At 37.1% G+C, this 27,615-nt stretch overlaps 1 protein-coding gene across 1 annotated transcript; it reads right to left on the bottom strand.

The window, feature by feature from the left end:
• Positions 1 to 1,767: 1,767 nt before the first annotated feature.
• On the bottom strand, positions 1,768 to 27,326 carry LOC120300369 (adhesion G protein-coupled receptor F5-like). The gene is made up of 4 exons (XM_039326302.1): positions 27,233 to 27,326; positions 18,479 to 18,658; positions 17,202 to 17,320; positions 1,768 to 2,309 (listed from the first exon to the last, which is right to left on the bottom strand). Exons 2-4 carry the CDS (start codon positions 18,546 to 18,548, stop codon positions 2,262 to 2,264), a joined length of 237 nt encoding a protein of 78 aa, XP_039182236.1. The 5' UTR covers positions 18,549 to 18,658; positions 27,233 to 27,326; the 3' UTR covers positions 1,768 to 2,261.
• Between the last annotated feature and the right edge of the window lie 289 nt (positions 27,327 to 27,615).

Below are 27,615 nucleotides of genomic sequence, written 5' to 3'. Positions count from 1 at the left end.
CCCAGTGGCTAATTTCGCCCTGCCAGGGGACCTTAAATGGGTCTAAGTTACCCTGGAGAGATGGCGAAGAAAGAAGGGTGCCCCGGTGATTCTGAAATGACTGTGGTCATTCCATTCAACTTGGGAAAAGCCTTTTAACCTGACAGGAGAAAAGCTGGCCATACTTCATCGACCAGCCCAAGTTACTTGCAACTGAAGTCCAAAAGTACTAACCAGCACAACCCTGAACAGCATGCTTGAAACTGGGTGAAGAATTCGATCTTCTCTTTTCTCTTTTATATTTAATTTTCTGGAAAAGATCCCCAAGAAGCAAAATACCTCTGAAAAGGAAGGAGGGGGATTTCCGCCCCACCCTTATACTAACGGAAGCGGCGAATTAATCTTTTTATGGAGGATCAAAATATATGGAAGTGAAATAAATATAAAACCTGAAATTTAAAACTTAAATCTGGATAAATTTAAAATTGTTGAATGGTTAAGACTCTCATTCTAAAGATAATCGTTCATTTTGGAAATTGAAAAACAAATAGATGCTGACACCTAGTGGTGGATGAAGACTATGACAGCTATGGCTTTAATATAAGACTTGGCAAAACCTGGGAAAAGCTAATCTGTGTTTGTGACTTTCAAAGCTTTAACAACAAAGAACAGCTGTGACAAAAAAAGACAATAATCTGAGTTGTAGACAAAGAGAATTATAAATTTCAGGAAAAAAAATCTTTTTTGAACTATTTGGATTACAAATATCTGTTTAACCAGGACTCTAAAGCTATTTGCAGAGAAAAGAAAAGAAGAGAAAAACTCAAATTCTTGGCCATCATGGATCAGAGACATGTAGAAAGAACCTATCAAGAAAACAAATACTCAACAGGAGGAGATATATAGTATACTGCAACTAATTCAAACAACAATGTTTTTAAACCACAAAGAAATCCAAAATAACTTTGAAAATATAAACCAATTTATTTCCAAGTTAACTCTACAACAAAAAAATTCCCAGAAAATGACTTCCGGTTCCAGATGGCGGTGCACTCAGTCGCATGGAGAGACTCGTCTATTCGCTGGCTGCTTTCCCTCCACTGGTAGACCCCTATCGGGTCGAAAAAGTCACACTGGAGGGGTGACCACCATTGAGGAGGCTCTTGTCCGACTGTAGAAGTGCGGCAGCTCCTTCTGCAGTCCGAGCTAGCTCTGTAGGGCTGACGGAGAAGAATATCGGCCAGTAAAATGGCTGATCACCCAGCCACACCAGCCGAAAGTCAGAAGAACAGCTAAGCATAAAGAACCACTATGGTGAATCCGGGTGAGACCCTTCCTTCCCTCTCTTTGCCCTAATTACTTTCCTTTAAAAAGCCTTTGAACGACTTCCCTGTTTTAAGAGAGCGGTGTTTGTGTACTTGGGAAAAAGAGCTTGACAAAAGAAATAAAATAGTTATTTTTTATTGACTATTTAATTTTTTGGATACCTAGGGGTCCTGAAAAAAAATTTCTATCATAGAACATTATTATTACTCTATTTATTATGTTGGAGATATCTGTTTTTCTTTTTCTATTTTTCTAATGAGACAAAATTTTATTAACTTGGAAAAAAGATTTTACAGTTCACTGAGGACATCTTGTGGTGAAAATTGTCATTGCAATTTTATTTCCTTTTGCTACTTGAAAATGGATTTGACCTTCAAATGATAATAAAAGGGAAAAGATAAAGAACTTGGAACAGCTGGGTGGTGAATTTGCCTACTAGAAATTTTGGAGGTGGATATTTGTTGACTTTTACTAAATACAGTCTCCACTAAAAGATTAAAAGACTATTTCACCACTGAAATGGAGGAATCCTACCCACAGCTTGATTATGAACTTATACTGGAAAAAATCTTAGAAGCTACGGCATATATGAAATTTTGGAGAAAAATTAAAGATGATATCTCAGAACCACAAATGGATTCTCAAATTTTAATGGATCAAACTATATGCCAAAGAACAATAGAGGAGGAACAGAGTAACCCCAAAGAGGCCTCCACTCAACAACATATACAACCTAAAGAGATGGAGGAATTACACCTACAACACAACTATGAACTTACACTGGGAGAAATCATGAAAACTATTGAGCAAATCAATTTTACACAACCCCATATGCAATCCATGGAGAATTTTGATGATCAAAGAATAACTTTAACTGAGTTACCTGAATTGTTAAAACAACAGAGGCTGACATCCAGACACAAGTCACTGAAAATTGTGATAATGTGGACAATCAACTAGTAATTATAACATGGAATAAAACTGATTATACGATTCAGATGACACTGGAAGAAAGGAAGAGAACTTAGATCAGTCTGAAATGTCGAGAAATACTTCTATTCAAATATTGAGGTTTGATGACATAGAAGCTTTATTATGGAAACCGATTTGGCACAGAAAGAAAGCTAGAGTTAGATTTAAAAATGTGTTTCAAAATTTCATCTAATGGGTTAAAAAGGCTTTAGAGATTTTGACTGATTTAATAACTATGGAGTATGTGAATTCTGTAAAAGGATATTTTGTAATAATATTTTGTATTATATATGATAATTATTTGGAGGGGTAAATTTTATCTAATGGGTTAAAAAGACTTTTTATAGATATAGATTGATTGATAGAATATACATTTAAAATAGATAGAAATGTATCCTTTGGACTGATATTTTTATTTGAAGTAAGACAATTATTTTGTAATAGAAGGAGAAAAAGAGGGATATGTGATACGAAAAGAAATGGTATTAATAAATGATTTATTAAATTAAGAAATAGATTATATGTGGAAAATATAAGAATGTTATTGTTGGAACAATATATTTATTTTAGATAGAATTATTATGTTAGGGAAAAGGGAAATGAGGGATACCGGAAGTGTTAATAATATGTTTATTTGGACTTCCGGTGGAGACAGCCATGCCAATGGCGGCTTTTTTCAGCCGTCCGCCCTGGGATGTGTCAAAGCCAGCTGAGACAGCGAGCAACAGCTGTCTCGCGGCTTGGAACCTCTCTCCCCGGGCGAAGGAGAGGAGATGAGCTTTCCTCAGATAGTGGTAGAGCTCCCCGAGACCCCAAAGCTTTCTTTTTGGTGGTCGGAGGGTGAGAGCTCCCACAGAGTCTGAGGTGTCCTCCACATTCCAGGATGCCTTTGTCCTGATTTTTATCCAGGGCAAAGCTAGACGCTGCTTCCACATCTGCGTTTAAAATGAATTTGTGAGTAAAATTTAAAGGAGACAGAGCTGACCAGGAGAGATTAAAATGATGATTATTTCGAGACTTTAGCTCTGGAAAAGAATTTATCTTTTCCCTTTTTATTTCAATTAAGAGTGGTGAAAAATGGCACTGAGATGTTGATTCTTTGAGTGAAAGGACCGGAACTTCTATTTGAAACAATGTAATAGATTTTGTATTTATATAAAATGCAAGAATCTTCTTTTTTCTTTTAAGGGGGCTTTTGTCTTTTTTCCTCCCCCTTTTTTGGTATTTGTTGATTTTATAAGATTTTAGCAGACTTTTTAACAAGTGGTCTTAAAAATAAAATGGCTTCAAAGCATCTTGGAGCTTCTATTGTTTCTAAAGCCTCAATCTTCCTGGTAATGCAGACAGCTCAGCAAGTTAAGTTTAAGTTACCACCACCTTCTCCATTGTTACCAGCATCTATACTTAAAGATTTACAGGAGGCCTTGGGAAATAAGGCAAGACAGATTAAAGAAGAGATGGAGGAATTTCTTGAAAATAAAATTAGGGAACTGAGAGAGGATATTGCGTCTGCATTTCAAAAGTTTATTGGTCATATAGATCGACTGGATGATCATATTGATGATGTTGTGGAAAATTTTGAAAAACTGGAAGATCGAATTGATAAAGTAAAAAATAAGGCGGAAATAATACTGGATGAAATTACAATGTTACAATATAGAGACATGGAATTTGCTTTAAGAATAAGGGGAATGAAGGAAAACACGCAAGAAGATTTGAGACAAATGGTGATTAAAGATATAGCTTTCATTTGGGGGGCTGAGCCTGAAGAAATACTGAGAAAGACGGAAAAAGTTTTTAGGGTTGCGGGGCAGAGGAATTTGCCACGAGACGTGGTTATTTATTTTTCTAGAAGATCACTTCGTAATGAAATTTTACAGGCTTTTTATAAGCAGAGATTTCAAATTACAACTCAAGATGTTATAATTTTAAAAGAAATACCTTCAAAAATTCTTAGAAAAAGAAAGGATTTTGCTTTTTTGGCTGATGAGCTCAAAAAATGACAGGTCCGGTTCAGATGGGAGATATCGGCTGGAATAGTGGTGAGTTATGCGGGGATATATCATAGACTTAACACAATTTCAAAGGCGAAAGATTTTTACACTTCTGTTTTGAAGGCGGGCTCTCCATCATCTTTATGACCTGAGATTACAGAAGAAAAGTCGGAAGGGCAGCCGGTTGAAGGTGCTATGTTATTGGATGTAGGAGACATACAGGCTGAACCTCTGCAGCAGTCTCTTGTGACAGAAGATTTTTTAAAGAAACTGAGAATGACTCGTGCAGCCTATAGACATAAAGTAAAAGAACAGCAGAAGGCGGATGTTGGAATAAAGAAAAGGAAATGATGAACTTTTGTAGTAGCTTTTTGAGATAGAAGATGTTTTAAAGGAATACTGAATGATTTGTGTAATATGTAGAACAGTGGTTCTCAACCTGTGGGTCGGGACCCCATTTGGGGTCGAACGACCATTTCACGGGAGTCACCAAACAACGCAGTCCACCATTTTTTTCCTCTTTTCCTTAGCTGTGCTACTCCCTTTTATTCCATTGGCTTTTGAAAGCCAATAGAATAGACTCTCTTGAATAGAGTCTAATTCTATTGGCTTTCAAAAGCCAATAGGAATTGTCCAGGCTGTCTCTGCCCTGCTGAGCCCGCCAAAAGTCCCATTCTGCAAACGGTGCTGCACCAGTTGAGTAGTCCTCGACTTACGACCGGTTGAGTAGTCCTCGACTTACGACCGGTTGGGGGTCGCGGCATTAAAAAGGTTGAGAACCACTGATGTAGAAGTAAAGAAAAAGAACAATAAATAGTATGTTTTAAAGGAATAGTGAATGATTTGTGTAGTATGTAGATGTAAAGAAAAAGAATAATAGAAGATGACGATTTAGTGGAAAAGTTTAAATATTTGGGAGTATATATATTATAAAATTTTTAATTTAAAGTGTATAAAAATAATTATGAGATATTATGGGTAAATGTGTAAAAGAAATTCTAATGATCTCTGTTGGTGAGAATTTTAGTGATTAAGATGAATGGTTTGTTGAAACTTCTTAAGCAGGAGGGTATTAATAGATTTACGTAAGGGTGGGGAAAAAAGCAAATAGCCAAGTTTATCGAATGTAAGTTTGTTGGTTGGGTTATATTGGAAGGAAAATTTTGTGTTTATTATGGATGAATGGTTGTTTAAAAGAAATATACACCTCAGCATGGAGAAGATGGATAAATTACATGTAGAGTAAATATAGTTGATATGGGATTAAAAAGTATTATTTAGATTATGAATAATTTTTAGTTTTTTAATTTGGAATTGCTTATATTGTTATTTTTGGTTTTTTTTGTTTTTTATATATTTTATTTGCTTAAATTTATTTTGTATTCGAGTTAAAGTATATTATTGATTTTGTTATTTGTATAGTTGGATAAGTTTATTTAGAATTTGTTTGTTTATTTGTAACCCTGTAACCAGCTATGGGAAGTGAGGGGGGGAAGGGAGGGAGGGGGTTATTTTAGGGGGGGATATTGTTAAAAACTTGTATAAAACTTTTCAATAATAATAATAATATGTTTATTTAAGGCAAATTGGAATATGGTAATTGTAAATTAGTAAAGTTTAAAAACAGGACTTGGATTTTTATAACTGAAATATGATTGATGACTGATTTGATTGATTGAACTCTATTTAGAAATGTATTAATTTGAATATAAAATATTATATGAGGGAAATAGAGAGGGAACTTTTAATGAACTAACCTGAGTTATATATGTATGGTTTTGCTTTTGGATAATTGATACACCCATCACCACGTTGTTTCTTAAGCACTGTGATGTAAACATTGTTGTTGTTGTTGTTAATTGCGAAGTCGTGTCCGACCCATCATGACCCCATGGACAACGTTTCTCCAGGTCTTCCTGTCCTCTACCATCTTCTGGAGTCCATTTAAATTCACACCTACTGCTTCAGTGACTCCATCCAGCCATCTCATTCTCTGTCGTCCCCTTCTTCTATTGCCCTCAATCTTTCCCAGCATTAGGCTCTTCTCCAGTGAGTCCTTCCTTCTCATTAGGTGGCCAAAGTATTTGAGTTTCAACTTCAGGATCTGGCCTTCTAAAGAGCAGTCGGGGTTGATCTCTTCTAGGACTGACTGGTTTGAACGCCTTGCAGTCCAAGGGACTCGCAGGAGTCTTCTCCAGCACCATAGTTCAAAGGCCTCAATTCTTTGCGCTCAGCCTTTCTTATGGTCCAACTTTCACAGCCATACATTGCAACTGGGAAAACCATGGCCTGGACTATACGCACTTTTGTTGGCAGGGTGATGTCTCTGCTTTTTAGAATGCTGTCTAGATTTGCCATAGCTTTCCTCCCCAGGAGCAAGCGTCTTTTAATTTCTTGGCTGCAGTCCCCATCTGAGGTGATCTTGGAGCCCAGAAAAATAAAATCTGTCACTACCTCCATTTCTTCCCCATCTATTTGCCAGGAATTGAGAGGGCCGGATGCCATGATTTTGGTTTTCTTAATGTTGAGTTTCAAGCCAACTTTTGCACTCTCCTTCTTCACCCGCATCAAGAGGCTCTTTAGTTCCTCTTCACTTTCTGCCATTAGAGTGGTATCATCTGCATATCTTAGGTTGTTGATATTTCTCCCGGCAATCTTAATTCCAACTTTTGATTCATCTAGCCCTGCCTTTCTCATGATGTGCTCTGCATATAAGTTAAATAGGCAGGGCGACAGTATACAGCCTTGCCGGACTCCTTTTCCAATTTTGAACCAATCAGTGGTTCCGTGTTCGGTTCTCACTGTTGCTTCTTGACCCGCATATAGGTTTCTCAAGAGACAAATGAGATGGTCTGGTACTCCCATCTCTTTAAGAACTTGCCACAATTTGTTGTGATCCACACAATCAAAGGCTTTTGCATAGTCAATGAAGCAGAAGTAGATGTTTTTCTGGAACTCCCTAGCTTTCTCCATGATCCAGCGTATGTTGGCAATTTGATCTCTAGTTCCTCTGCCTCTTCGAAATCCTGCCTGTACTTCTGGTAGTTCTCGATCCACATACTGCTGGAGTCTAGCTTGTAGGATTTTAAGCATAACTTTACTAGCATGTGAAATGAGTGCAATGGTGCGATAGTTTGAACATTCTTTGGCATTGCCTTTCTTTGGAATTGGAATGTAAACTGACCTTTTCCAATCCTGTGGCCACTGTTGAGTTTTCCAAATTTGCTGGCAAATTGAGTGTAGCACTTTTACTGCATCGTCTTTTAAGATTTTGAATAGCTCAGCTGGAATACTGTCACCTCCACTAGCTTTGTTGTTGCTCAGATTTTCTAAGGCCCATTTCACTTCACATTCTAGGATGTCTGGTTCGAGGTCAGTGACCATCTCATTGTGGTTATCTGGGATGTTAAGCTCATTCTTGTATAGTTCTTCTGTGTAGTTTTGCCATCTCTTCTTAATCTCTTCTGCCTCTGTTAGGTCTCTGCCATTTTGGTCCTTTATCATGCCCATCTTTGCATGAAACGTTCCCTTCATATCTCCAATTTTCTTGAAGAGATCTCTGGTCCTCCCTATTCTGTTGTTTTCTTCTATTTCTTTGCACTGTTCATTTAAGAAGGCATTCTTATCTCTTCTAGCTACTCTCTGGAATTCTGCATTCAATTGGGTGTATCTTTCTCTTTCTCCTTTGCCTTTCGCTTCCCTTCTTTCCTCAGCTATTTGCAAAGCTTCCTCAGACAGCCATTTTGCTTTCTTGCATTTCTTTTTCTTTGGGATGGTTTTAGTTGCTACCTCTTGTACAATGTTGCGAACTTCCATCCATAGTTCTTCAGGCACTCTGTCTATCAGATCCAGTTCCTTAAATCTATTTGTCACCTCTACTGTATATTCATCAGGAATATGATTTAATTCATACCTGAGTGGCCTAATGCTTTTCCCTACTTTTTTCAATTTAAGCCTAAATTTTGCAATGAGAAGCTCATGATCTGAGCCACAGTCAGCTCCTGGTCTTGTTTTTACTGACTGTATAGAGCTTCTCCATCTTTGGCTGCAGAGCACATAGTCAATCTGATTTCTATGTTGACCATCTGGTGATGTCCATGTGTAGAGCCGTCTCTTGGGTTGTTGGAAAAGAGTGTTTGTTATGACCATCGTATTCTCTTGACAAAATTCTATTAGCCTGTGCCCTGCTTCATTTTGTACTCCAAGGCCAAACTTGCCTGTTATTCCGGTTATCTTTTGGCTTCCTACCTTAGCATTCCAATCCCCCATGATGATAAGGACATCATTTTTTGGTGTTAATTCTATAAGGTGCTGTAGGGCTTCATAGAACCGGTCAATTTCATCCTCTTCAGCACCAGTGGTTGGGGCATAGATTTGGACTACTGTGATATTGAATGGTTTGCCTTGGATTCGACTTGAGATCATTCTGTCATTTTGAGGATTGTATCCCAGTATTGCTTTTCCTATTCTTTTATTGACTATGAAGGCTACTCCATTTCTTTTCTTTTTTTTTTAATTTTTTTTTTATTGAAAATTTTTATAAATTTTACAAAAAAACAGAAAAAAAATACGATTCAAAAACAAAAAACAACATATACAAAAAACTAAACATAACATCCCCTTCCCCATCCCCCCCAAAAACACCCCCCTTCCCCCCCCCGAGCTTCCCAGAGCAGAATATAGGCTTAATTAAAAAGGAATTAAAAAAAATTATATATAAAAAAGAAAAAAAAATTAAGACTGAAATATATATATATATATAAAAATAAAAATTATGAAAAAGCAATATGATATTTTTTAATATCCAATTTAAATTGTATAAATTCTATCCATTTATCCCAAACAGCAAGAAATTTCTCTTGCGTTTGTTCCTTTAAAAAAGCCGAAATCTTTGCCATTTCCGCCAGATAAGACACTTTGAAAAACCATTCCTGCAGTGTAGGCAAGGATTCCTTCTTCCAATATTGTCCTACTAACAGCCTTGCGGCTGTAATCAAATTTAACATCAATATAACCTCCTTTGTATCACAATCAGTAATTATACCCAACAAAAATAACTGCGGAGTAAATTTTACCCTCCTTCTGAAAATTCTCTGAATATTCCACCATATCTTAATCCAAAATGCTTTTATCTCTCTGCACGACCACCAAATATGATAATAGGTGGCATCCAAGCAACCACATCTCCAACATTTAGGCTGTAAGTCCGGGTACATGAAAGACATTTTTTGTGGGTCAAGGTGCCATCTATAAAACATTTTATAAAAATTCTCCCTTAAATTCTGTGCCTGTGTAAATTTGACATTTCTTACCCAAATGGTTTCCCATGTATCCAATGGGACTGATTCACCAAAGTTTTGGGCCCATCTAATCATACAATCTTTAATTAATTCCGTTTCTGAGTCCAATTCAACTAGCACCCCATAAATTCTCTTAATATGGGCTTGTCTTTGATCCTTCACTTGCTTAATAAGATTTTCATCTTCTCTAAGAAAGCCCACCTTACAATCCACCTTCCATCTATCTGCTAATTGCCTATATTGAAACCAAGAATAAATAATATTTTCTTGTGCTAGCTCCTCCCGTAATTTTAATTGCCAATTTTGTCCATCCCATCTGAGTAGCTGTCTATAAGACACCATGTCCATTTTAACACCTCTTTTTATTCCCTCTATCGCATGCCAGGGTATAGCCCATAATGGTACTTTAAAATCACTTTTATAATATTTTCTCCAAATCCTAAGTAAAGAAATTCTTATAATGTGAGATTTAAAAGCCCAATCCACTTTTTTATTAAATATTAAGTAGGCATGCCACCCATAAAGTAAGTCCCATCCCTCTAGATGGAGTATCTCGAGATTCGTCAAATTTACCCAGTCACTAATTAGTGTTAAAACCACCGCATCATAATATAATTTCAAATTCGGTACCTTGAGTCCACCTCTCTCACGGAAGTCTTGCATAATTTTAAACTTAACCCTTGGCTTTTTCCCTGCCCAAATAAATTTATTAACACCCTTCTGCCATTCACTTAGATTAGTCTCATTCTTCAAAATCGGTAGCATTTGAAACAAAAAAAGAAACTTGGGTAGAATATTCATTTTTATCACTGCAATTCTTCCCATGAGAGATAGTTGCAACTTCTCCCAATTCTTCAAGTCTTTCTGTACACTAACCCACAACCTGTCATAATTATTTTTAAATAATTTTGCATTAGAAACAGATAGCATCACCCCCAAATATTTTACCTTATTAACAATTTCAAAACCCGTCAAGTTAGCCAAAGTCTGCTTCTCCTGAATAGTCATATTTTTAGGTAGGATTTTAGTCTTGTTAACATTAATCCTAAAACCCGAAACCAAACCATATTGATAAATTAACTGTAATAACTTTACTGCAGAACTAATAGGTTGCGACAAGGTAACCACCAAGTCATCTGCAAAGGCTCTTAACTTATATTCTTTTTTATTAACTTCTACTCCTTTAATTTCCTGCGACTCTCGAATTTTGATCAACAATATTTCCAATGTTAAGACAAACAACAACGGTGATAGTGGACATCCCTGCCTAGTACCTTTTTCTATTGTAAATACCTCTGACAAACCTCCATTAACAATAAGTTGTGCCGTTTGTTTTTGATATATTACCGTAAGAGCTTGTAATATCTTTTCACCAAAATTCATCTTTTCAATTACTCTTAACATAAAATGCCAATTCAATTGATCAAAGGCTTTTTCAGCATCTAAAAATATCAGCCCTGCAGGGACTTGGTTATTCTTGTCTAAATATTCTAATAGTTATAAACCCAGATTGATCTTTATGCACAAGATGATGCACAACCCTCATAAACCTATTTACTAAGATTTTTACAAATATCTTATAGTCCACATTTAAAAGAGATATAGGTCTATAATTATTTGGTAAAGTAAGATCTTGATCCTCTTTTGGAATCAAAGAAATAAAAGCACTACGCCATGAAGGAGGAATCTCTGAGCCCTGTAAAATATCATTGAAAAGATCACCTAGTGGTTGGATCATCTCCTCCATTAAAACTTTATAGTAAACAGCTGTCAACCCATCCGTACCCGGTGCTTTCCCTAGTTTCAATTGTTTAATTGCTGTCGCAATTTCCTCTTTAGTAATTAAGCCATTAATTTCATGTTTCTGATCCTCTGTCAATTTGGGAAAACTAACCTCACTTAAATATTTATTTATATCTAACATTTGCACATTAGTAAATTTGTATAATTTTTGATAGTAATCTAAAAAAGATTTCTTAATCAATTCCTTCTGAAAGACTAATTTGCCCTTATAATTTATTTTATCTATTATCCTCTGTCTCTGCTTCTTTCTTAATTGATAGGCCAACCATCTCCCTGGTTTATTGGCATTACAAAATGTGTTTTGTTTCATAAACAATAAGTTAGTTGCAGCTTGATCCGCCAGCAGCATATTAAATTGTGCTCTTAACAACTTTACCGATTCTTTAATATTTTCATCTGAAGGATTTAAAATCAAAGACTTTTCTTTTAACTTAATTTCATCCTCCAATTCTTTATGTTTTTGAGTCTGCCTTCGCTTATGAGAATTATTCATTTTTATCAAGATCCCACGCATAAATGCTTTACCTGCATCCCATACCATTGACATTGAAGTCCCCTTATGCATATTTAAAGCAAAATAATCCTTTAAAGACTCCTTTAGCTTTTGAATATTCTTTTCTTGTCTAAATAAGTTTTCATTCATCCTCCAGGATCTTCTCTCCTCTTTTTCTTGAGTCAGCTCCATCCAGACTGGACTGTGATCCGTCAACGACCTAGGAAAAATCTTTACGTTCTTTACTCTATTGTATAAGTCCGTTGTAATAAAAAAAAAGTCAATTCTTGAGAAGGATTGGTGTCTATCTGAGAAGAAAGTAAAGTCTCTCTCCTCTTGATTACATTCCCGCCAATAGTCCCTTAGTTCCCAATCCTCCTTCATATCAAAAAAAGCTTTAGGTAATTTTGCCTGTTTAAAAAGAGAAGAACCTTTCTTATCCCTTTGTATATCTAAGACGCCATTCCAATCACCCATTAATACCACGGATCTATAGTCCAGCAAAGTTATTTTTTGATGTAACAATCTATAAAATTGTTCCTGTTGCTGATTTGGTGCATAAAGTCCCACTATAAGTATTTTCTTACCATATAAACCAAGTTCAATCATCACATATCTTCCTTGGGGATCTGATTCTACCAGACAAGCTGATAGATTTTGCTTCACATAGATAACCACTCCCCCCTTTTTCCCAGGCGCAGAAGATACAAAATGAGATCCCAGATGGGCATTAACTAAGTATTTCTGATCTTTAAGTAAAATATGAGTTTCCTGTAGGCAAATAACATCATTGTTATGTTGCTTCAAATAGTAAAAAATTTTCTTTCTTTTCTGTGGGGAATTCAATCCGTTAACATTCCAGGTCAGGAACTTTGCCATCTCCCTTGGCCATGAGCCTGGAGAAGACTCCCTGGAGATCTGCCATTCCTGCCTGTATTGCAGAACTCTTGGGTCTTGCTCCTCCCACCGGCGATGAAACACTTTCGGAAGAAGATTCTTTAGCCTCTCTTTTACGTTGCTCCTTCTCCTTACGTCTATAAGCTGCACGGGTCATTCTCTGGTCTTTAACCTCCGTTTGACGTTGCCATTCAGCTTGCAACATCCCAGCAGAAACCAGACCTAATGCTTCAGATTGCTCCAACTCTTTTCCACTCAGGAGTTTCTGAGCAGGTGGAACTGAGCCTGCACCCAGGACCGTGTTGTAGAACTCCTTGGCTTTTTCAACCGTATTCAATCTATAACGCATCCCCGCATGGCTCAGAACAATACCCATTGGGATCTCCCATCTAAATGGCATCAATCTGGCTTTAAGCTCATTAGTTAGAAAAGCAAAATCTTTCCTACTTCTTAAAATTTTTGATGGGATTTCCTTTAAGATGATGATATCTTGGGCAGCAATCTGGAATCTCTTATTATAAAAAACTTGTATAATTTCATTACACAGAGACTTCTTTGTAAAGTAAATCACCACATCTCTAGGCAAATTCTTCTGCTTGGCAATCCAAGAGTTAACTCTATAGATTTTTTCCACTTCTCTGCGTAATTCTCCTTTATCCATATTCAGAGCAATAGCTAAGTCAGTAAGCACCACCTCCATCAGGTCTTGATTCATATCTTCCTTAAGGCCCCTGATCCTCAGGGCATACTCCATCTGTCTATACTGGAACATAAGGATGTCTTCTTGTGAAGTCTCCATCTTCCTTTCCATATCCTCCTCAAAAGAATCAACTTTGTCTGCCACTTCCTCCACTCTCGAGTCCAGCTTCACCACCACCGTAGCCAAGCCTGATACAGCTGCAACTATATCTTGCCGCAAAATGGTGTTATTATCTTCCAGTGAGACCTTCATCCCACTTATCTCTTCCTTAATTTCAGATTTAATCTGTGTAACAAGTTGCTTCATTTCATCTCTGATTTGAGATACAACATCTCCCATTATACCTTTAATCTCTTGTAGTGACGGGCCTGGCAGAGGAGGGGAGGGTGGTGGCTGGGTCGGTGGTACATGTTTAAGTTGTTGTTGTGATTGTGCAGTTAAAGTTATGGGAGAGGAGACCACCTTAGATGTTGTAGAAGGCGGCTGTCTTTTTGAAGCCATTTTATATGACACAGTTCTCTCTTCCCTTCTTCCCAAAAAAAAAAGGGAGGAGGAGGGAAATAGAATTTTAAAAAAAAGGGACAAAAACACTGTAATCCTTAAAAATCCAAGGAAAAAAGGAGAAAAAATCCAATACCAGGAACAAAAAAGTCAAAAGCAGTCATTTAAGTCCAAAACTTTAAAAGCAAAAGGACAAAAGAGAAAAGGAAAAAAAAAAGAAAAAAAACTCTGGCACTTTTAAAACACCATCTTTTTTCCTCTCTCCATGCCGGCAAGAAAAAGAACAAAGGAGAGATAATCAAAACTAACTAAAAAAAAGAAATAAAAGACTAAAGTATATATAAGAAAAAATCCTTTAAACCGCTCTGTCCGCTTCGGAGATTACTCACCAAGACGCTGTAGACGCGGAGATAGAGGCGGCGGTTTCTTTTGCTTCAAAAGGAAGCAAAAGCAGCTGGGAGGCAGAGATCAGCAGGAGCTCCGAGGGAACACTCCTTCCACCCCCTCTAGGAATAAATCCAGAGGGGGTTCAGGGGTTCTACCTCTACTCCTGCGTTCTCTACCCCTTCCCTTTGCCCGGGAAGGGGATTCCGAACTGCGGGCCAGCTGATACATGCTGTGCTCCGCGATTCTGACACCTTCCCAGCTGGATGGCTACTAAGTAGCCGCCATCGCCATCGCCCCGTACCAGAAGCTCCAAGGCTACTCCATTTCTTCTGAGGGATTCTTGCCCACAGTAGTATACCTGATGGTCATCTGAGTTAAATTCACCCATTCCTGTCCATTTTAGTTCGCTGATTCCTAAGATGTCGATGTTCAGTCTTGTCATCTCTTTTTTGACTAAGTCTAGCTTGCCTTGATTCATGGATCTTACATTCCAGGTTCCTATGGAGAAAAAATCTTTACAGCATCGGACTTTCCTTTCACCACCAGATATATCCACATCTGAGCGTCCTTTCGGCTTTGGCCCAGTCGCTTCATTCTTTCTGGCACTACTAGTACTAGCCCTCTGCTCTTCCCCAGTAGCATATTGGACACCTTCCGACCTGAGGGGCTCATCTTCCAGCGTCATATCTTTTTTCCTTTTAGTACTGTCCATGGGGTTTTCATGGCAAAGATACTGGAGTGGTTTGCCATTTCCTTCTCTAGTGGATCACATTTTGTAAAAATTAAAAAACCAATAAAGTTTTTTAAAAAATTTCCAGAAAACAACAACAGAGAAGGAGCAGATAAAACAGATAAATGGATATAAAATTGAGAATAGAGACTTAAAGATGAAACTTAACAAAACAAGGAAATATACTTTAATCTTAGTGGGAAAAAATTCACAAGAATTGGAAAAAACAACTTATCCCTTAAGACTACAAAATAAATCTGAGGACAAGAAAACAGATTGGATAAAATGGACTGTAGAGATGTCAGGAACATCGGAGAGAAAGGAAATGATATGAGAAGTGGAGAGAAAGAAAAAGAAAAAGATTTTCAACAAACAAGGAAAGGCAGAAGCCCCGTACAAAGACACTTCTCCTGATTTATTTTTTATATCTACAGTAACATTAACGAACATATGGAAAAACCTTTTGACTCAGCAAAATACATTGATTAAGAAAGATACTAGGCAAAGGAAAAAGACTAAAGTGGAAATCAAGAAAATAGATGATGGGACCCACCAGAGAGAATATTTAAAAAAGAAACATTTGTTTGAATGTGGTTAAAGAAATAGAAAAGATTTGGAATATATATGTCATTCTAAGAGGGATGAATTCTCTAAATAATATAGTATGCTTTTTTCCCTTTTTTATTTTATTTCTTGATATGAGTAATATAAAAAAGTTGAAATGACTTAGATAAAAGAAATGTTTTAGATATTTAAATGTGATTGAATTTAAGAAAATTATAATGGATAAAAAATGTTTTGAATAAGAGTTAAAGGACTAGATGACTAGATGTATTAAATGGAATATTTAAAGATTAAAATTAAAATTAAATGTTTAATTATGGTTAAAAAGAATAAGAAATCTTGAAAACAAATATATTAGCTTAGGAGGGATATATATTTTAAGTAGTATGTTATTTTTTATGTTTCTTTACTCTTGCTCTCCTTTCTTTTCTTTTTTTTACTGTTTTATCTATCTCTTAACAAATATAAAAGGTTTATATGGAAAAAATAGACTTAAATTTTTAAATGTAATTAATTTTTGAGAAAATGTTAACCAGTAAGAATACTTAGAATTTTGGGGGAGAAACAAATTTAAATAAGGGACTGTAACAGGTTATATGATAAGACAACCAGAATGATTGGATAGAAAAGAAATATTATATTGATGTGATTGTTATTTTTAGGAATATTGGGAAAAATTATATATTTAATTGATATCTATCAAAACAATAAGAATTGTATTAACTCAATTTTTGCAAAAGAGGATGTTTTGGGGAAAAGAGGAAATCAACTAAAACCATTGTGTGGATTATGGATTATAGAAATTAATTGTTAGTGATTGTTTTTCAAATGTAAACCCAGACAACACACTCTTCACCAATTATTAAATGATTTATGTTTAAAAATCAATAAAATATATTACAAAAAAAAAAGATGCTCCTTGATTTTCACGGAAAAAAACTAAGAAAGTCCAGTTGCCTTTTGGAAAGTACCTTTGGGACAACTGTGACCTGGATGAGTGAGACTCTTCAAAGACAACTAGAGACCCTTTTCAGTATAGTTGTATACACTTGCAATAATAAAAACCCAACAACCAAGAGTGTTGTGGGAGAAAACCAATGTTTGTTGCTCCAGGAGCTGTGGCAGGTCAGGGGCTATTTCAATAAACATTTTTAATCCTATTGGTCATCTGGAAAGAGAGCACACTGGCTTACTGCTTTTTCTGAGCCATCAGAAGTGAAGATAATCCAAGGTCAGTTTCAAAATGTTTTGTAACAAATTATAAGTGGACATGGAGTGAAAACTGTGCCATATGAAAGGCTTACGGAGAGCTTATTTGGGTGGCTTCAGTTAAAAGTTTACAGCTGAGGTACTAAAAAGACTACAAAAACCCACATCATTGGCACTACCCTGAGCTTAGTGGTTTTATGACATCCAGATTAATAAAATGGGACTTGCATTTGTTTTAATCACTTCAAATATCTAGACACCTTCAAAAGAAATTCTCTTCAGCTAAGTAATAAGAGTCTTAAAATATCTTGGCCAAGTTTTAGTTAAAGAACCAGCTCAGACTTACTGCCTTCTCAAGATCGTGTTTGTATTTTTTGAACAACGCAGAGGATGAATCCCATAAAGCATTCTTAAAGGGTATATCAAGTCGGACAGACATATTTGTTATGAGCACTGAAGGAATATCTGTGATAAAAAGAGAGAGAGAGAGAGGTAATCTTATTAGTGGTAAAAAAAAGAGAAGTAATCTTATTAGCTGAAATAAAGATTTGAAAATAAAGCATCATTTAATCATAAAATTCAGTCTTGGCTAAATGCTTCTTAATAGTCCATTCATTTAAAATTAGTACTAATTTCGTTATGTATTCTTTTACTGGAGCTTGCATGAGGACATGGAGAAGAGGAGATGGGAATAATAATCTGAAATCTGGCAAATGGAACACATACAATCAAGAGATTAAAATCCTGGGACCAGAGTAGGAGCAGTAACATAACAAAAGTTTAAAATGAGAAATTAAATAGAAAATAACTAATAAATATGGAGGATGAGAACAGAGCAATGAAAATGACAGACAGTGACCTCTTTTGTGAAAGGATAACTTTGCGATAGTGCCAATTATATATGCTAGTGTGCAAGAGAGACCAAGCTAAGGTCGCCATGTTGGGGATCAGTGGACATATTTAGAATGTTGATAGACTGTCACAGGCACTCTCCCCACAATGGTTGCAGTGGTGGATATGGCTGTTCATAAAGGACCTATTTACCAGAAGGTTGTAGTCACCCATCCTCTTATTTTCTAAGAATGTCTCCAGTTTCTACGTTGGGAGCATAGCCATGAGAAACACACGTAATGCTTGAGAGCAATCCTTTGATTTGCTACATGCTAGCTTCCCACTCAATTTTCAAAATCAAAATATTCTAAACCAATACAATTAGATGTAGCAGAGAACTCAGCAAGCACCAAACAGTGCATGGTCACCCCAGTGGGGATTTAGGCCAAGTGGAATAAAAATATAATCAATACAGGAGGCTTTTCAAAATTTGCAAATCATAGGATGAAGTTAAAGATCTGAATCAGATTTCTGATCTGAAATTCAAGTATTTTGTTTAATTGAATAGATTTTAGAAGTCAAACATTATTTAGATGACATTTGACAGATTCCAGAAAGTGAAGAATTGGCAAATAGCAATGATGTAAAATGTAAAACTCAATCAGAATTTTCTGAATTGAAAATAATTTAAGCTTCCATTTTGGCAGATTACCTATGAAAAGTTATTTTCTCATGAATGAATTGCTGTTGCCCATAAGCCACCATTCATCATCATTTGCCAGCTTCTCTTACCTTCTGATTGAAGTTGACAAAAGGTCTTTTGAGGAGGAAGCTGCGCAATACAGTTGCAGCTCTTTCCCATTGCAGTTGTAGTATTATGGCAGTCAGGATATGCTTTACAGATCTTGGAAGACCATCCATAATCAGGTTCACAGAAACAATGAGAAAGATTAGTGCCAACTGAGTTGCACACTAATGTGAGAAAAGATAAAACAAAAACGAAAAAAGACTTAAATCATTGTACCTTGTTGATGTTATTCATGTCATTGATTATGTTTACTCTGTATGCATAAGTCAAATCATATACAAACTTGGACGGTTGAATATCCAAGATCCTAACCCACTGTTTCTCAACTTTGGCCACATGAATATGTATGGATTTCAACTCCCAGAATTCCCCAGATAGCCATGTTTGTTTAAGCTTTTTTTTTTTTTTGAGCATTGGCTTTTCAACACTAAACGCACTTGGAATATTGATTAGCTTTAACTGAATAATATGCACAGTCACTTTTTTAGCATCACAGGTTGATCCATGCAGTAATAAAAAATACTAGAAAAGTCAGAAAATAATCCAATCTGCAGTAGCAAAGGTAATGTGTTGGGTCTCTTAGACTCAATTTCTCTACCACACATTAAATGTGGTTAATCTGTTCATGTGTGAATAGATTAATAAGTTACATCATTACATTGGATCTTATTGGTTTCAGGATGTGGCATTCAAACCCTACAGACTACTTTGTAGAGCATCAAATGTCAAGAGAAATGTAAACCTTCATACAGATAGATTAAAGGCTTCCAGTTGTCTCATTTTTCAGGTATAAAGTGATTCTTATCAAAGCAGTCTAAATAAGAAGAGGAAGTTGTGTTGGATATGTTTGCTGCTATGAGTTATTTGTAAAAATAATAAAGATGGTATACAAATAAATAAATATATGCAAGTAAAGAATCTAACAGAGATCCCCAAAGAAATGGATTATTTCTCTTTCTATCGTACACATGCTTTTATAACCATTTTTGGGTGCCTGCCATTCTGTTGAGAGGGGAGATGCTTTGGGGGATGTTTTGCACTGTCTTGCCACTTTGCCCCTCCACCAGGAGAAGGAATGCAGCCGAATAACATCAACCTTATCTAGGAGACACTTGGAGCCAGAGGGAAACGAAAGTGAGAGAGACCTTGAAGAGCCCGCCATAGGAGCCCGTTACCAATATACCACATGTGGATTGGCTAAGATTCAAATGGACCCTGGGACCCTGGGGGAAGGAGTAATGAATATTGCTTCTGATATACTGCTTGCAAAGGTTTTTTCCTCAGACCTCGCTTTCTTTTCCCTGCTATCACTAGTCCCTACTAAAAGTTCCTTTTGAAACAATGCCTGTTTCAAGAGTTCTGCTTTCTTGGGAGACCTAGTTAAGGCAGGCCCTTACACAGAGGCCAACAACCTAACTGAATAACAAAATAACAGAGTTGGAAGGGACCTTGGAGCTCTCCTAGTCCAACCCCCTGCTCAGGCAGGAAATCCTATACCATTTCAGAAAAATGGCTGTCCAGTCTCTTAAAAACATTCACAGCTTCCGGAGGCAGGTTGTTCTACTGATTAATTGTCCTAACTGTCAGGAAATTTCTCCTTAGTTCTGGGTTGCTTCTCTCCTTGGTTAGTTTCAATCCATTGCTTCTTATCATGCCTTCAAGTGCTTTGGAGAACAGATTGACCTCCTCTTCTTTATGACTGCTCCTTAGATATTGGAACACTGCTATCATTTCACCCCTAGTCCTTCTTTTTATTAAACTAAATATACACACTTCCAGCAACTGTTCTTTATATGTTTTAGCCAGTGCTTTTTTTGTTAAAAAAAAGGGTGCTGGAACTCATACACGTCATACAACCCGCCTTGCCTACCCTACAAGGTTCCATCCCAAAAAGGTGCTGGAACTCCGTTCTGGGTGTTCTATGAGAAAAAACTCCTGGTTTTAGCCTCCAATCCCCTAATCATCTTTGTAGCTCTTCTCTGCACTCTTTCTAGAGTCTCAACATCTTTTTTATATCACGATGACCAAAACTGGATGCAGTATTCCAAGTGTGAGCTTACCAAGGCATTGTAAAGCAGTACTAACACTTCATATGTTCTGTATTCTATCCCTCTGTTAATGCAGCCTAGGACTCTGTTGGCTTTTTTGGTAGCTGAAGTACATTACTGTCTTATATTTAACTGACTGTCCATTAGGACTAAACTGAGTTTAACTCTCCCTACAGTCCCCCCTCCCAAGTAGAGATTCCATTGTAAATGTCATTCTTAGAACAAGGAAAGGTTGTGTATTTTTTTTGAACAATCTACACCATTTGTAAACCAATAGCAGAATTATTTGCAGAACTGCAAAACTCCAGATTTTACAACACAGATATGATATCTCTGATGTCCACATTTCTCCACTGGATTGAAACAATATGTTGAGAAACAGGGAGGACAAATGTTTAAGTACATAAAATAAATTATTGTATTGTTTTGATAAATCAGATTGTTTTACAGAATTTTATCTGTTGCAAGAAGCATTGCTATTCTTTTATAAATATTTTAGTGTTTCCTGCCTATCTTAATTCTCCCAAATACATTTTAGCTCTGAGTCCTTTTATGACTTCCAAAAGAAATTCACCCTACAAACTCTGATTAGGACATTAAAGGACAAATGAACTAAATGAACAAAATGTGCCTACAACTTCCTGGAACATGAGAACAGTTAATTCCATTAGGTTGAACCTCAAAGAGCCACCCTATACTATAGAGGCTGTTGTGTTATCAGCAAACTTCCTTTTTTTCCTATTAGAAGAGCTGTCAGGCAAATATTTCAAAGAAGAAAGAGGAGGGAAATGTAAAGAATAGAAGAGTACTGTTGCAAATTGCTGTTAACAAAAAAAAGATATTATATATGTATGTGTGTAATGTTTGTTGTGTTTTGTTTTGTTTTGTTGGTCTAAAATAATAATAAAAAAGAAAAAAAAAGAAGAGCTGTCAGGCATTAGCAAATGTTTATAGAATATGTTTGTTTTGTTTTGTTTTGTTTTGTTTTGTTTTGAAAGAATGGATAATTCTCTACTCCTAAACATATGGTCTTTCCCTTGGTTCCTGGACATGGACTGTCAAAATTGTGAGTGCCAGCAAAGGTAAAATCACCTAACATTTAATGATTGTTTAAAGCAACAATTCTCAAAGTATAGTCTGTGGACTCTGGGTCTCTGGGATCTTTTCAAGGGAGGGGGTCAATAAAGTTTTTAGGCACTACATGACAAGTGATGAAGTCATCACTCTGATGGATAATAACATATGTCAGTGATAATAATAATAATAATAATAATAATAATAATAATAATAATCCCCCAGTGAGGCACTACCTTGACGTGGTTGTGGGGCTTGTGTACTCTGAGGAAGATGAGAGCTATGCTAGAGGTTCAACCATACTGGACAGGTCTCATCAGAGGAGTCAGACAAAGAGTGTCTCTCCCATAAAAAATATGGTGAGACGTAAATTTCAGAATGCCATACCGGCTCGGACGTCGCCCGGGTTAACAAGGTCCGCACTAGATATTGGAGTTCCTGGATATCTGGTGAAAATGGGTTACAGGACTCAGGACTGTTGGCTGAGCAACCAGGGCCAGCAGCTGCAGAACTACTGGAAGAAAAGGTGTTTACCCGTCGCAGATACACAGTGATGGAAAACAAAGAAATAATGATCTGTTACTACAGATCAAGTCCAACAAGAAGAGGATATCTAAAACGAATGCACCAGTTCTGGAAAGAACAACATCCAGAATCAGAAATAACAGAACAGAGACTAGCAGATCAACGCCGATTTATAACACGAAATAAAGTATTTCACAGAAACAGAATTGGACGAACTGCAAAGGTTTACCCAGGGCAAAGAAATCAAAGCCTTACCAGAAGTAATTCAGAATGTAGAGGCAAACCAGGGGGAGTTGGCAGTGAAGGAATCCAGCAGAGATATACAACTGTTCTCATTTGAAAACCAGGCACCTCTTCCTCAGGAAGAACAAAACCCTCTAACTAAAGAAATAAAAGAATTGAAACAAAGAATAACTGAGCATCTAGAACAGCACAAAAACAACAGAATAAGGCTACCTGCATTGAAGCTTGTTCCAAAGAAACAGCTAGCACAAGCATTAAAAGATGCAAATACTGCAATATCAAGTATAAGCACCAATTCACTGCAAGAAACAAACCAACTAATGTACAGCACAGCTGCAGTTATAACAGAATACCTGGGATGCAAAATCAACAAAGAAGAAAAACAAACAAACAGTGCACCAGAAAAATGGAAGGTTAGACTAGAAAATAAGATCAGCAAGTTAAGATCACATGCAAGCAAGCTGAACAGATGAAAGAAAAGAAGCTGAAGAACAAGAAGACCAAAGAATACCTATCAAGAAATACCACTTAGAAACAAGGAAGATCAAGGAAGCACTGGAAATAATAAAGCAACAAATAACAGCTATAGCCAGGAAAATCAGTAGATATGAAGCTCGAATTGCAAACTATAGGCAGAACCTCCAATTTCAATCCAATCAGAAACTTTTCTACCAATCCATCAATGGAGAAACTGCAAGGAATCAGTCAGTACCTGACAAGGAAGAAACAGTGCAGTTCTGGAAGCAGATATGGGATAACCCAAAGAAATACAACAAGGATGCGGCTTGGTTAAAAGAGGTGGATGCAAATAAAACAGAAGTTGAAATGAAAGAACTAGTAATAACAACAAAAATGGTAGAAAAAAGAGCAAAGAAAATCAAAAATTGGTCAGCACCAGGTGAAGATGAACTGCATGGGTTTTGGTTGAAACATCTAACTGTTATACACCCACTCATTGCCAACAGTTCAACAATATACTACAAGGAGGAGAAATTGAAAAGTGGCTAACAACTGGGAAAACCTACCTAATAATGAAAAATCCAGCAAAAGGGGCAACACCAGGTAACTACAGGCCAATTACCTGCTTACCAACAACTTTCAAATTACTAACTGGTGTGGTAGCTGATGCAGTACAACAGCATCTAGTTGAAAACAATCTCTTTCCACCTGAGCAGAAAGGAAACCGCCCCAATAGCAGAGGAACAAAAGATCAACTCCTAATAGACAAAATGATCTTGGAAAACTGCAAGAGAAGGAAGACCAACCTGAATGTGGCATGGATTGACTACAAAAAGGCATTTGACTCTCTGCCACATGATTGGATAATAAAGTGCCTAGAAATAACAGGAGTCAGTAGAAACATCAGAAAATTTGTGCAAAGATCGATGGCACAATGGAAACACAGTTGCAGATCAATGGTGAGAGGCTGGGAGAGGTTAATATCAAGAGAGGAATATTTCAAGGAGATTCATTATCACCATTACTATTTGTTATTGCACTGTTTCCTCTGTCAACAATACTGAATAACTCAGGACATGGCTATCAAACATCAAAAACATCTGCCAGACTATCCCACCTCCTTTACATGGATGATCTGAAGCTGTATGGAAAAACATCATCTGAAATAGAATCGCTGCTCAACACTGTCCGTATATATAGCCAAGATATTGTAATGGAGTTTGGCTTGGACAAATGTGCCACACTTACTATCAAACAAGGAAAAATAGTGAAAACTGAAGGAATCAAGATGCCCCACAAAAATAACATTAAGAGTCTGGATGAGGAAGAGTACTACAAATACTTGGGTATCCTTCAAGCTGACAACCTCAAGCACACTGAGTCAAGAAAAAGATTAGAGGTGAATACATTAAGAGAGTGACGAAGATCTTAAAGTCCAAACTCAATGGAGAAATACCATAAAGGCAATCAACACCTGGGCAATCCCAGTCATTAGTACACAGCTGGAATAGTGGACTGGACTCAAGCAGAACTAAAAGCAATGGATAGGAAGACCAGAAAAATAATGACAATGAATCCATGCCCTTCATCCACGCAGTGACATTGACAGACTTTATCTACCAAGGCAATAGGTGGGCGTGGAATGCTACAAGTACATCAGATGGTTGAAGAAGAAAAAATGGCTTTGGAAGAATATCTGAAGAACAATGATGAAGATGCACTGAAATTAGTATATCAGGAAGGCTTACTGACTACTGGAGAGACCAAACTGGCCTAAAAGAAAGACCAAATGAAGAACAGAATAGAGCATGGGAAGACAAAGCACTACATGGCCAATACATGAAAAAAATACTGGGAAAGCAGATAATAATAACCTGGAAATGGCTAAGAGCAGGAAAATTAAGAAAGAGACCGGGACTATTCTGGCTGCACAAGACCAAGCCTAGGACAAAATGCCATCCAAAGTCAAAATTGAGAAGACAGCAAGCACGACAGTAAGTGCCGCGCTATGTCACAGAAGCTGAAGAAACAGTGGACCACTTGTAAGCTGTTGCAAGAAGATTGCACAAACTGATTCACAAGCAGCGGCATGACAAAGTAGCAACAATGGTGCATTGTAGAAGATCTGCAAAAAATATCATTTGCCTGTAAGCAAAAACTGGTGGGATCTTAAAATAGAGAAAGTCATAGAAAATGATAAAATTAAACTGCTCTGGGACTTCAGAATTCAAACAGACAAGCACCTGCAACATACCACCCCAGACTTAACAATTGTCGATAAGAAAGACAAAAAAGTCTGGATAGTGGACGTGGCAGTGCCTGGTGATAGCAGAATAGAAGAGAAAGAACTGGAGAAGATAACAAAATACAAAGACCTACAAATAGAAATAGAAAGACTGTGGCAAAAGCAAGCAAGGGTAGTACCAATAGTAATAGGCTCCTTGGGTGCAATCCCAAAACAACTGGAGCACACTTGAACACCATTGGCATTGACAAATTTGCTATTAGTCAATTGCAAAAGGCGGCCTTATTAGGAACTGCTTCCATCCTGCGACGATACCTGTAATACCATCAAACATCCACATCTGCCTATACCAGGTCCTGGGTAAGGACTCGATAGGTAGACAAAATGCCAAATCCAGTCTGAACATATGGCTGACTGTGCGATGATCGATAATAATAATAATAGTAAAGTTGGAAGGGACCTTGGAGGTCATCTAGTCCAACCCCCTGCTCAGGCAGGAAACCCTACACCATTTCGGACAAATGGCTGTCCAGTCTCTTCTTAAAAAATTCCAGTGTTGGAGCATTTACTGCTTCTGGAGGCAGGCTGTTCCACTGATTAATTGTTCTCACTGTCAGGAAGTTTATCCTTAGTTCTAGGTTGCTTCTCTCCTTGATTAGTTTCCACCCGTTGCTTCTTGTCCTGCCTTCAGGTGCTTTGGAAAATAGCTTAATTCCCTCTTCTTTATGGCAGCCCTGAGATATTGGAATACTGCTATCATGTCCCCCCTTGTCCTTCTCTTCGTTAAACTAGACATACCCAATTCTAGCAATCGTTCCTTATATGTTTTAGCCTCCAGTCCCCTAATCATCTTTGTTGCTCTTCTCTGTACTCTTTCTAGAGTCTCAAAATCTTTTTTACATCGTGGTGACCAAAACTGGATGCAGTATTCCAAGTGTGGCCTTACCAAGGCATTGAAGAGTGGTATTAATACTTCACGTGATCTTGATTCTGTCCCTCTGTTAATGCAGCCTAGCACTGGGTTGGCCTTTTTGGCAGCTGCAGCACACTGCTGGCTCATATTTAGGTGATTGTATACTAGGACTCCGAGGTCCCTCTCACAGTTACTACTATTGAGCATGGTGCCACCTATGCTGTACTTGTGCATTTGGTTTTCTTGCCTAAATGTAGAACCTTGCTTTTTTCACCATTGAATTTCATTTTGTTAGTTAGTGCCCAGTGTTCAAGTCTGTCCAGATCCTTCTGTATCTGAAGCCTGTCTTCTGGAGTGTTGGATAGACCGAGTGCCCAAACTGCAACCCAAAACCCATTTATGCATCATCGGGTGCTGGGTAGGTGTGGCCATTGGCTGGGTATGGTCATTGGGTGGGTGTGGCCCATTGGGTGGGTGTGGCCCATTGGGTGGGCGTGGCTGCAGTGGTAATAGAAGACTGGGTGGGACTAAAAAGTTCAATCAATCAGTTCCAACGTTGCAAGATCTTTTTTTTTCCCGCAAGAAGTTGAAATTGACTGATTGATTGAACCTTTTTTTTTTTTGCGCATGGCGGCGGAGGCCTAAAGCAAAAAGGTTTTATAAAACCCAGCTGAAGGCCTAGGACTAGGGCGACAGAGAGGGCTCTGAGTGCCACCTCTGGCACCCATGCCATAGGTTCGCCACCACTGGCATATGCGTTTGTGTTTTCTCATATTTTTTAGGATTTTTTCAGGTAGCAAGTTTAGGATATAAATATGTGTGTTTTCAGAATAACTCAGTTTTAGGTTTAACATTAGTTAACATATAAGGGGTTTATTATTGTTATTTTTAAATAAATAAATAAATCCAACAATCCAAAGCTGTTTGCTATCCTCAATAATTTTTAAGAATGTAAAGGAGTACTGAGATTAAACAATTAAGAACTGCTGGTTTAGTTTTGTACCACAGATTTAGAAACTCTAATTAACCCTGATGTGTCTTAAGCCACACCACAAAGATACATTTCTTTTGCATTTTTATATATCCAGACAGATTTGGAAATGAAGTACTTCTAAAGTATTTATCTTTCAGCCAGCTACTTATTTTTAACATACCCCCCACAAAACCCCGCCAAATTAAATTAAACATAGAGAAAGCAAATTATGATGGTAAATAGTGAAGGATTACTTACCAGTAGTAATATTAATTTGTGAAATGCTTATGTCTGAATCAGGGATGTTTACTGAAACTGGGAGACTAAGGTTTTGGAAAAACTTTCTGAGGTCCTTGGAAAAACTTTCTGAGGTCCTCCTGGAGTGAGATGTCTTCAAAATTTATCTCAACAGCAATCGTGTATTCTGTTGACATGTCTAACAAGGGGGGAAATGGTCTGTCATAATTAATTTTATAATAAGAGTGACTCAATCACATTCTGCTATCTTCTTCTCAATGATTGTACATGTCAGAAAATCTCAGGCCCAGGAGTCAGAAAAATCTCTCACAATGAGCATATCTTGTCAACTACATTGCAAATTTCATCTACTACAGAATGCAGAAATGTGCATTTTTCAATCA

Source organism: Crotalus tigris, unplaced genomic scaffold (assembly GCF_016545835.1).
Source record: "Crotalus tigris isolate CLP2741 ecotype Arizona unplaced genomic scaffold, ASM1654583v1 scf7180000024340.7048381, whole genome shotgun sequence".
Taxonomy (NCBI): domain Eukaryota; kingdom Metazoa; phylum Chordata; class Lepidosauria; order Squamata; family Viperidae; genus Crotalus; species Crotalus tigris.
This window is presented reverse-complemented; position numbering and strand designations above follow the sequence as displayed.

Coding starts and splice junctions, on each gene's coding strand:
- LOC120300369 (XM_039326302.1), bottom strand. CDS start 18,548: ATGGGAAAGAGCTGCAACTGTATTGCGCAGCTTCCTCCTCAAAAGACC. Junction 17,321..18,478: donor TTGTCAACTTCAATCAGAAG/GTAAGAGAAGCT, acceptor TTTTTATCACAG/ATATTCCTTCAGTGCTCATA. Junction 2,310..17,201: donor AACACGATCTTGAGAAGGCA/GTAAGTCTGAGC, acceptor CCTTTCTTCCAG/TGTCATCTGAATCGTATAAT.